Source organism: Oncorhynchus clarkii, chromosome 6 (assembly GCF_045791955.1).
Source record: "Oncorhynchus clarkii lewisi isolate Uvic-CL-2024 chromosome 6, UVic_Ocla_1.0, whole genome shotgun sequence".
NCBI classification, from domain to species: Eukaryota; Metazoa; Chordata; class Actinopteri; order Salmoniformes; family Salmonidae; genus Oncorhynchus; species Oncorhynchus clarkii.
Window position 1 is genome coordinate 16,969,308 of NC_092152.1, and position 11,447 is coordinate 16,980,754.

Sequence of the window (11,447 nt, forward strand, 5' to 3'; positions counted from 1 at the left end):
CATTAAGCTGGAAAGGGTTACAAAAGTATCTATAAAAGCCTTGATGTTCATTAGTTCACAGTAAGACAAAACAAATTGTCTATAAATGGAGGAAGTTCAGCACTGTTGGTACTCTCCTTAGGAGTGGCCGTCCTGCAAAGTTGACTGCAAGAGCACAACGCAGAATGCTCAATGAGGTTAAGAAGAATCCTAGAGAGTCAGCTAAAAGACTTACAGAAATCTCTGGAACATGCTAACATCTCTGTTGACGAGTCTACGATACATTAAACACTAAACAAGAATGGTATTCATGGGAGGACACCACAGAAGAAGCCACTGCTGTCCAAGAAAAACATTGCTGCACGTAAGAAGTTTGCAAAAGTGCACCTGGATATTCCACAGCGCTACTGGCAAAATATTCTGTGGACAGATGAAACTTCAGTTGATTTGTTTGGAAGGAACACACTACACTATGTGTGGAGAAATAAAGGCACAGCACACTAACATCAAAACCTCATCCCAACTGTAAAGTATGGTGGAGGGTGCATCAGTTTGGGGCTGCTTTGCTGCCTCATGGCCTGGACAGCTTGCTATTATCATCGACGGAAAAATGAATTCTGAAGATTATCAAGACATTTTGCAGGAGACTGTTAGGCTATCTGCCGCCAATTGAAGCTGGTGTATGTAAACTTCCGACATCAACTGTCCACATGGGCAGCAGGTAGCCTAGTGGTTATAGCGTTGGACTACTAACCGGAAGGTTGCAAGATCGAATTGCTGAGCTGACAAGGTAAAAAATATGTTGTTCTGACCATGAACAAGGCAGTTAACCCACTGTTCCTAGGCTGACTTGCCTAGTTAAATAAAGGTAACATTTTTAAAAAATAGGGTCACTGTGGGAATGACGTCATTGCACTTATTGATGAAGCCAATGACTGATATGTACTCAATGCCATTGGAAGAATCCTGGAACATATTCCAGTCTGTGCTAGCAAAACAGTCCTGTAGCTTAGCATCTGCTTCATCTGACTACTTTTTTTATTGACATTGTCACTGGTGCTTCCTGCTTGAATTTATTCTTGTAAACAGGAATTCGGAGGATAGAGTTATGGTCAGATTTGTCAAATGGAGTGCAAGGGATAGCTTTGTACGCATCTCTGTGTGTGGAGTAAAGGTGGTCTAGAGTTTTCTTTCCCCCCTGGTTGCACATTTAACACAATTTGGTTGAAACAGATTTAAGTTTCCCTGCATTAAAGTCCCCGTCCACTAGGAGCGCTACCTCTGGATGAGCATTTTCCTGTTTGCTCATGGCGGAATACAGCTCATTGAGTGCGGTCTTAGTGCCAGCATCGGTCTGTGGTGGTATGTAGACAGCTACGAAAAATAAAGATGAAAACTCTCTAGGTAGTGTCACAATTTGGCTCTTTTGGGGTGTATATCGTGGCTCCCCCCCCTCTCACTCTCTCTCCCACATCAGGTTTTTCAATGGTCATAAATTCCTGATAGAAACTCTCTCTCTTTGCTGCCATGGAGTGTGGAGGGAGAGAGCCTATGGAGAACAAATACATTATTCTTCCCAAAACGTCTAATCCCCAAAATTGATGAATTAAACAATATTTATATATTTGAGAATAAGGGAATAGTCTGTGGACACTTAAGGGACAGTCATGTCAAGTGTGTTTCATTTGGTGATCTCATGAAGGACAGGAAACACACATAACTATATCTCTTAAAGTGTACATTTTCCAGCTGTCAGGTTTACTTCTGAATGTAAGGAATGTAAGGAATAAGAATACTTTTGAAAAGGTAACAATGTGATTTAGTCTTCTAAATGAGAATTGGTTGTTTTATGGTAACTTATGCACAGTCAGAGGTAGATGCCCAGTTGGGCACAAATTTGATGATACTTTGCTACCCAAGTATAAAAGCCCCTGTGACGCAATTTACATTAGACCATGCAAACCACGGTGTAAGCTAAGGTTGCAAATGGTTGAATTTCTAAGACCAGAAAATATGAAGCGGGAGCTACAGTGAGGGAAAAAAGTATTTGATCTCCTGCTGATTTTGTACTTTTGCCGACTGACAAAGAAATGATCAGTCAAAAAAATGTAATGGTAGGTTTATTTGAACAGTGAGAGATAGAATAACAACAAAAATATGTAATGGTAGGTTTATTTGAACAGTGAGAGATAGAATAACAACAAAACAATCCAGAAAACGCATGTCAAAAATGTTATACATTGATTTGCATTTTAATGAGGGAAATAAGTATTTGACCCCTCTGCAAAACATGACTTAGTACTTGTTGGCAAAACCCTTTTTGGCAATCACAGAGGTCAGATGTTTCTTGTAGTTGGCCACCAGGTTTGCACACATCTCAGGAGGGATTTTGTCCCACTCCTCTTTGCAGATCTTCTCCAAGTCATTAAGGTTTTTAGGCTGACGTTAGGCAACTCGAACCTTCAGCTCCCCCCACAGATTTTCTATGGGATTAATAAAGGTCTGGAGACTGGCTAGGCCACTCCAGGACCTTAATGTGCTTCTTCTTGAGCCACTCCTTTGTTGCCTTGGCCGTGTGTTTTGGGTCATTGTCATGCTGGAATAACCATCCACGACCGAATTTCAATGCCCTGGCTGAGGGAAGGAGGTTCTCACCCAAGATTTGACAGTACATGGCCCCGTCCATCGTCCCTTTGATGCGGTGAAGTTGTCCTGTCCCCTTAGCAGAAAAACACCCCCAAAGCATAATGTTTCCACCTCCATGTTTGACGGTGGGGATGGTATTCTTGGGGTCATAGGCAGCATTCCTCCTCCTCCAAACACGGCGAGTTGAGTTGATGCCAAAGAGCTCCATTTTGGTCTCATCTGACCATAATTCAGATGTTCATTGGCAAACGTCAGACGGGCATGTATATGTGCTTTCTTGAGCAGGGGGACCTTGCGGGCGCTGCAGGATTTCAGTCCTTCACGGCGTAATGTGTTATCAATTGTTTTCTTGGTGACTATGGTCCCAGCTGCCTAGAGATCATTGACAAGATTCTCCCGTGTAGTTCTGGGCTGATTCCTCACCATTCTCATGATCATTGCAACTCCACGAGGTGAGATCTTGCATGGAGCCCCAGGCTGAGGGAGATTGACAGTTCTTTTGTGTTTCTTCCATTTGCAAATAATCGCAGCAACTGTTGTCACCTTCTCACCAAGCTGCTTGGCGATGGTCTTGTAGCCCATTCCAGCCTTGTGTAGGTCTACAATCTTGTCTCTGACATCCTTAGAGAGCTCTTTGGTCTTGGCCATGTTGGAGAGTTTGGAACCTGATTGATTGATAGCTTCTGTAGACAGGTGTCTTTTATACAGGTAACAAACTGAGATTAGGAGCACTCCCTTTAAGAGTGTGCTCCTAATCTCAGCTTGTTACCTGTATAAAAGACTCATGGGAGCCAGAAATCCTTCTGATTGAGAGGGGTTCAAATACTTATTTCCCTCATTAAAATGCAAATAAATTTATAACATTTTTGACATGCGTTTTTCTGGATTTATCTGTTGTTATTCTGTCTCTCACTGTTCAAATAAACCTACCATTAAAATTATAGACTGATAGTGCACTAAGGAAGTCTCGAGGTTTTGCTCACCTGAGGTAGAGTATCTCATGATAAGCTGTAGACCACACTATCTACTGTCGTGTCTGTGACTACACTATCTACTGTCGTGTCTGTGACTATCAACTCTCTATGTGTAATTATTATTATGTGATTAAACTAATCATGTACACTTTAATTAACTCGGAAGTGTGGTCTACAGCTTATCATAAGATACTCTACCTCAGGCGAGCAAAACCTCAAGACTTCCTTAGTGCACTAGTTGTTGTTTACAAATATACATAGTCTGGCTCGTCGGACTCGTTAAAGGAAAAAAAAGCTTCTGCCAGTTTGTGGTGAGTAGTCGCTATTTTGATGTCCAGAAGTTATTTTGGTCATAAGAGACAGTAAAGGCAACATTATGTACAGAATAAGTAAAGAAGTAAGTTACAAACAATGCAAAAAAACAAACAAAAAAACATAGTTGGTTAGGAGCACGTAAAATGTCTGCCATCTTCTCAGGCGCCATGATACATGGCCAGTACATGATCGAATATCCTGGTAGTTGGTAAACTTCATGATGCCGTTGACCTTAACTTAAGGGCCCCAGGACCAGTGGAATCACAATAACACCGCCTAGAGAGTGTAAAACGGCATTGGCACTTGGATTGGAACCAGTGCTATTGTCAAAAGACATGAAAATAGAGGTCTTTGTCCATCCAAACCTGCGGTGGATTTGGCCTTGGCAAAAATATGCATAAATATCCTTGTCCTTACTGTAAAAAACTAGGGAAACAGGGGATCCAATAACCTATATTTTATTTTCCTTTTGTATTACTTGTTAAACAAAATCTCTTTCTCTGAGCAATTGTATTAGTATAAAATTGGAGCATACAAATACTGAGCTATATTGTATGTATTTATTACAGTCTTTTTTTCTCATCTTTATCAAGGGATCCAATAATTCCCGGACCCCACTGTATATCTGTTTCAGTGAAGACAATTTAAAGGTGATGTCACATTGGGATGTAACCTACAGTAACCTACATGCTGTTTAGCTAGAAGATCTTGTAACTGTACCTGCTTTGTCTCCCCTTGATGACACAGGATTTGTTGATGTTGATCATTGCTTGGCAATATTCTTCCTCGCTTGTCTTTTGAAATTTATTCAGGAAATTCTCCTCATCACTTGACCACTGGCTGATGAAGCAATAAAGCATCAGTAACAGGGTTCAGATCAGATGTTATAGCTGGCTTTAAGGGACACAAATGCATAGTTAGAAGTACACAGGTACTGCCTTGGAAAAATTCCAATGCAGGCGCTTTTATCTCAATATCAAATAATATCTGGTTAAGTACCTTACTTATATTATGTATTGTGTGTTCATTTGAGTTTTTTTGTCAACAGAAGGCAGACTGTCGTCCTCTCCCATTTATAATCTGGGCTCGTTTGCTCATTTCTATCACCTGAGACCTGAACTACTAGCAGTCATAGAGCTGGAAAGAGGGCACACCTCCTACCTACACTCTTACAGAAAAAGGTTTTAAAAGGACTCTATCAATTGCTTCATATATGGCACCTCTAAAGGTTCTATACAAAGCCCAATTAACCCTTTCCTCCATAAAGCAATAATGTGCTTCATATATGACACCCCTAAAGGTTCTATATAAAACTCAAAATAAAACTTATTTCAAGAAATAGTCTATATAGAACCTTTAGGAGTGTCAGATATGAAGTACACGATAGAAACCTTTTGGGTTCTAAATAGAACCTTTTTTTCTATTTAGAACCTTTCTGAAAAAGGCTTTGTTGCAAGTGCTGTCCATCTCTATGGGTGGATTCAAGGTCTAGCAACAGAGCCAATAAGATCTAAGAACAGCGCACCCTGCTGTTGCGTTGAACATATATATCAAATCACATTTTTAGTTGTCATATGCACGGGATACAGCAGGGTGTATACGGTACAATAACATAATTACTTGTGAGCTATCCTCTCAAACAGTGCAGTATCAATATAAAAAATATATATTCAATAAAGGCCGTAGATTGGGAAGAGGTACTGTATGCACAGATGACCACTATTTCCATATTTGCTTGTTTCAACACTTTGGTCCATGGATATTTTACAGTCTTTACTCCAGACCTCCCACTCCCAGAACTTTGTCACAAATATAAAATGTGTCGTAACAAAACCAGAAATGATTCCACTCAAAAGCCAACTCGGAAGGAACTCAGAAGCCAACTCTATACACACATTCTGCTTATGTTAGTAGGCCACATTTCCTCTTTCCCCTCACATAGTTCCTAAATTAATGATTTTAGCTCATTCTATGGGCAATTGTAATCCTGTTAGGTCACAAAACACAAATGGCAAATCATGCGATAATCAGTGTGCCGTGCATTTAAGAGGATTGTCCAGTATTTTACCCTATGTAAACACTGTAATGTTATACAGGTCAGAGGTAAACATTATAAATTATAGGCCTAGCCCTAGTATACCTGTGCAATATGCATGTATAATCACACACCCCATTCTAATGATTAACCAAGTGGCTAAGAAGATTATATGATAAGTTTGAATTGTGACACTGCATTTTACTTTAGTGGTGTTACTGGTGGAAAAATAATTGCTGGTCATTAAAGTGAAATAGACCAGATTTGTTTTGGTTGGGGGGTTACCCTAATTGTTCTGGAATTATTGATCAATAACTAACATGTTTGAAAAATATACCAAATATTATCTTATCACTCTGCTAAGATAACAAAAAATTGCATCAATTTTAGCAGGCATTATTTCGTTCAAAGAGTTCATCTTCTTGTTCATTCATTGGGTTACACTAAAGTCATGATTTATATAATTATGCAAGTAGCCTACACTCGAGTCCTCAAAAGCGATTGGTCGACCAGAAACAGGAGGATTGTCCCCTGTAGAGCGAATCCCTCATCGCCTGCCATCGACATAGCTCCCATCCGTGAGTTTCGTAAGGGTCTTGTGTAAGGCTGTTGTTACATAGCCTTCAATGGCTATTACATATATATGTAGTAGCTATCTACAGTGTTTCCAAAAGTCCGGGAAAATTGTCAGTCGCTCACGTCGCATGTGAAGATGTATCCAAAAAGAAAAAGTGCATTGGATAGTCAAATTATTTCGGCAGAAATTGCTTTAGGTCTTGTTCTGTGTACAGCATATCGGATAATTTCGAAGAACATTTTCAGTCAACAGGTAGGCTATGTTTACATTACTTTTGATACAAGCTGAATTTATAATGCTAAAATGAAATAACATTAGGTAGAGGTTAGGAGAAATATAAAATGAAAATGTAAGATGTTACTGCATGAGTAAGAAATCAATAGGCCTAGTTTTTGTCTTTTGACATATGCATTTTGAAAGTGTTATTTTCCCTTTTGTTCATGATCATTTCAAATTATAGCCCACTGTTTCTTGTCTATTGATTCTTGAAGAAGCTTTTCTCTTATAACATCAGTAACCCCATACGGTTGATTTAGATCTATTGCTGCGTTCATGTGCTAATCGGAACTAGGAAACTTACATTTTCTACTTGCAAATACAGTATGTTTGAACGCGGCACGTATAACAACAACCAGTAAGTCGAAGATGTCCAAGAGTCCTAGTTCCCGACTAGCATATGAACGCGGCATATGTGAGTCTTTGTAAACCTTGTAAACAAACAGTGTATACAGTAGCTTCAAAATATATATATATAAAAAAAAACTGGCATCCATCATCTATCATCCATCATCTATCATCCATCATCTATCATCCATCATCTATGAATCTGACATTGTTTCCATTTCTTCAGACACATCCCTCATCTTAATAGCAAACCAAGTGGCAGGGCTGCCATTTGTTTGCTTGAATTCAGGATTGTGACTTTAATCTGTGCATTTATTTTCTATTTCTTAGGAGGAGAGTCAACCTGTTGACAGTGAAAAGTTTGAGCTAACAAGGTCACTAGTGTGTGTATGGCTTGCAAGCAACATAAAGTTCCTACTCATTAAATGCAACAGCAATCCAGTTTCACTGTCTGCACATTCAACATCCAGGCTGATTGTGAGTACTCCAAATCTCTCCTGAATTCATTAATTCATTGATTGTTTGTTTTTGACCAGGTAAGTTCACTGAGAACACATTCTCATTTACAGCAACAACCTGGGGAATAGTTACAGGGGAGAGGAGGGGGATGAATGAGCCAATTGGAAGTTGGGAATGATTAGCACCACAAACATAGGCACGGACACATGCATACAAAAACACAATATTGTGTTGTAGATATGTGGTAGTAGAGTAGGGGCCTGAGGGCACACACTTAATATGTTGCGAAATCTGTTGTGAATTTATTAGAATGATTTTAAAATTGTAGAACTGCCTTAATTTTGCTGGACCACAGGAAGACTAGCTGCTGCCTTGGCAGCAGATAATGGGGATCCATCATAAATACAAATTAGGTGGCCATGATGGTATGAGGGACAGACTGTAAATTTGCCAGGACACCGGGGTTAACACCCCTACAATTACGATAAGTGCCATGGGGTCTTTAGTGACCACAGAGAGTCAGGTCTCCCGTTTAACGTCCCATCCGAAAGACGGATTGATTGATACAACCTTTTATGTTATCACTCTGCTAAGAAAAAACGAATTGCAGCAAGTTTAGCAGGTATTATTTTGTTCGAAGAGGTCATCTTCTGGTTCGTTCATTGGGTTACAATAAAGTCATGACTTGTATAAATTTGCAAGTAGCCTACACTGAAATCCTCAAAAGCGATTGATCGACAAAAAACAGGGGGATTGTCTTCAGTAGATTGATTGATTTATTGAGTAATTGTCTATTTACAGGCATTTCTGGCACTTCTACTGGATAGCTGCTACGGAATTAATTATCAGAGACTATATACTAACGAAGTAAGTCACCCACTATTATTTGGTTGATACAGTATTGAAAGGTTAGAAATGCTTTTATCATAGGCTACTTGCAACTGCAAATGTTATTTCAAGTTGGTAATAGATTATTATTCTCAGCAGTGCCATATAACTATGAATAGAATAAGCCAGGGGTTCTTAAACGTTTTGAGCACGAGTCCAAAATGAGAAATTGACCATAATATGACCAAAATCGTCCTCCAACGACCCAATTTAAGAAGAAATTGTGTGTATTATAGATGTATTCTCGTAACTCGCAACCCACCATGCCCAGGGCCCACTTTGGCTCCCGACCCATAGTTTAATAAGAAACCCTGGGTTAGGTTGTATGTGTCTGTCAGGTTTTAAGTGCATAAATATTTTGTCTCTCTAATGTTTTAATGATTTAATGATTAGATGTTGGATTGCGATTGTTTTCACTGACAGTCATTTTTTTCTCCTTCTAGCGGCCTACAGTGGACATGGCCGTGTGTTCTTTCTTCATAGTGAGCAGTATTGTCCTCTTCCTTTTGGACCACAGCCAGCTGCAGAGCAGAGTGGACTTGCGCATGATCTTCAGTGACTCTCAGAAGTTCTTCCTTCAGATGGACTTTTTTGCCACCTTTGTCTTTGGCCTCCTCTGGCTGGCCTTCCCCGATTGGCTCCTAGGATTCCAGGTAGGCTCTTAGTACCATAGAAATACTATGAGGCAAGATTTCACATTGTGGAGATGCGGGATGACCTAGAAAAGTCAGTAGCTTCCAGGTTCCAGTTTGAGAATGTGCTGTTACAAGAGGTGAAGAATGTTTCTGGAATAAATGTTTGCTTCACTCTTTCAGCCCATTACAGGTTCTGAGGACATCTTCCATCTCCACCTCAGTAGAGCCTTTGGCGCCATGATGGTGGGTGACAGTTTTGTCTCTTTTACAACACAGAATTTCCAACCCAACAAAGAAAAGCCATCCGTGTTCATAAGCCGAGCAGTGGTATGTGATATTTCAGCAATCTCTCATTTTTTTGTCTTTTTTTTTTTTTTACAATAAAGAGTTCTGATGCTTCCATATAAATACATAGAATCAATTGAGAATAATACCCCATCATACACACCCCTCCCCACCCACACAAAAAGTTCATGTCAGGCAAGGCTGTGACTAGGTGGCAGTTTCACACAATGAAGGCCTACATGCCATGCTCCTCCCTATTCTGACTTGAGACCTGCATGCTTAACTGGAATTATCATGCAAGTCTGCCATTGATGTCACTGAATAATTTATGTGAAAGGTGACTGCAGTGTTTTCTCTTGGTTTTTCAGGGCAGCTTGGTGCTGCTGGTGTTCCTGGTCCACTCTCAGCTGACCACCTCTGCCTGGGCCCCTGCCCAGATCTGGTTTGGCCTGTTGGGAGCCAGCCTCTGGACAGGAAACTCCATCTTAGGTTACCTCAGCTCTAAACAACAAAATATGTAAGAAGTCCATTCACACAGACACTGAACACAACAGTCACAACATAACGTGCAGAAGTTACATTGAACCCTCTTCTGTGTCCCACAAGACTGTTAGCCCGCTTAAGTGAAGCTGATCACGTGAGCATGGTTAATCAAACCACAGCTGTTGCGCAGAAAGCAGAGGCAGATTCTATGGGAACCTGGAGTGACTTCGAATGAGTGATTATTTATTGTTAAACCATTTCCATCCTATGTTGTTCAGTCTTATGATTTTCATACTTCACCATGAATGAGATGGTGATGGTCATTGCTGACAGAGGTGGAAAGAGACTCTTTGGAAATCGAAATGTCTAAATATACTGTAGTGTACATTTGTAAATGTGTAACTCCTCTGAGAAGAGGTTAGAAGCCATAGGAGATTGTAAAAGACACTTGACCCTACCATTCCACTGTACAGAAGTGAATAGTAAGTATGCAGGCTCAGCCTTAGAAACATAATTATGAAATAACTTTTTAGGAACTATTGATGGGAAGCGTGGAGGTGTTGTAGCTGCACCCATAGATGTAACTGACATTGAAATTCTGTCAAGGAATAAAAGTGAAGGGAAATGTTACTCAGAAACATTGTGATATTCTAATCTAGTGCTTCCTTTTTATTTATCCTGCTCCAAGGCTAGAACTCTCTGTAACCACTAGATGGTGGTATGCACATGGCCATGGAGTGCCTCTGAATGGATTTGAATCATAGGGAATCTAGGATTTAATAGCCCATCATTCCTATCATTATATTTCCATGACATAGTCTAACCAGTTGAACCAGTCCCTTACTGATGTAACTTGTTAAATCCACTTCAATCAGTTTAAATGAAGGGGAGGAAACAGGTTAAAGAAGGATTTTTAAGCCTTGAGACATTTGAAACATGGCTTGTGTACGTACGGGGTGAATGGGTGTGAAACAGCTAGCTAGTTAGCGGTGGTGCGCGCTAAATAGCGTTTCAATCGGTGACGTCACTTGCTTTGAGACCTTGAAGTAGTAGTTCCCCTTGCTCTGCAAGGGCCGCGGCTTTTGTGGAGCGATGGGTAACGATGCTTCGTGGGTGTCAGTTGTTGAGGTGTGCAGAGGGTCCCGGGTACGGGCGAGGGGAAGGTCTAAAGTTATACTGTTACATTGATGCTGTTGACCCGGGTCACTGGTTGCTGCGGAAAAGGAGGAGGTCAAAAGGAGGGTGAGTGTAAAGGATGTGAAACAGTTAGCGGTGGTGCGCGCTAAATAGCGTTTCAATCGGTGACGTCACTTGCTCTGAGACCTTGACGTAGTAGTTCCCCTTGCTCTGCAAGGGCCATGGCTTTTGTGGAGCGATGGGTAACGATGCTTCGTGGGTGACTGTTGTTGATGTGTGCAGAGGGTCCCTGGTTCGCGCCCGGGTATGGGCGAGGGGACGGTCTAAAGTTATACTGTTACATTGATGCTGTTGACCCGGGTCACTGGTTGCTGCGGAAAAGGAGGAGGTCAAAAGGAGGGTGAGTGTAA

The 11,447-nt window shown here is 40.7% G+C and overlaps 1 protein-coding gene across 3 annotated transcripts; it reads left to right on the plus strand.

Annotated features, from left to right (window-relative positions):
- The first annotated feature begins 6,542 nt into the window (after positions 1–6,542).
- LOC139411920 (uncharacterized) lies at positions 6,543–10,726 on the plus strand. Of its 3 annotated transcripts, none has more exons than XM_071158677.1 (7): positions 6,543–6,778; positions 7,481–7,627; positions 8,411–8,476; positions 8,941–9,150; positions 9,313–9,459; positions 9,786–9,934; positions 10,024–10,726. In XM_071158677.1, exons 1-7 carry the CDS (start codon positions 6,662–6,664, stop codon positions 10,133–10,135), a joined length of 948 nt encoding a protein of 315 aa, XP_071014778.1. In that variant the 5' UTR covers positions 6,543–6,661; the 3' UTR covers positions 10,136–10,726. The 3 variants fall into 3 exon arrangements, with proteins under 3 accessions (XP_071014778.1, XP_071014780.1, XP_071014779.1); XM_071158679.1 differs by having other exon boundaries at positions 9,313–9,375; XM_071158678.1 differs by lacking the exon at positions 8,411–8,476.
- The last annotated feature ends 721 nt before the right edge of the window (positions 10,727–11,447 follow it).

Coding starts and splice junctions, on each gene's coding strand:
- LOC139411920 (XM_071158677.1), top strand. CDS start 6,662: ATGTATCCAAAAAGAAAAAGTGCATTGGATAGTCAAATTATTTCGGCA. Junction 9,151..9,312: donor ATTGGCTCCTAGGATTCCAG/GTAGGCTCTTAG, acceptor TCACTCTTTCAG/CCCATTACAGGTTCTGAGGA. Junction 9,460..9,785: donor TGTTCATAAGCCGAGCAGTG/GTATGTGATATT, acceptor TTGGTTTTTCAG/GGCAGCTTGGTGCTGCTGGT.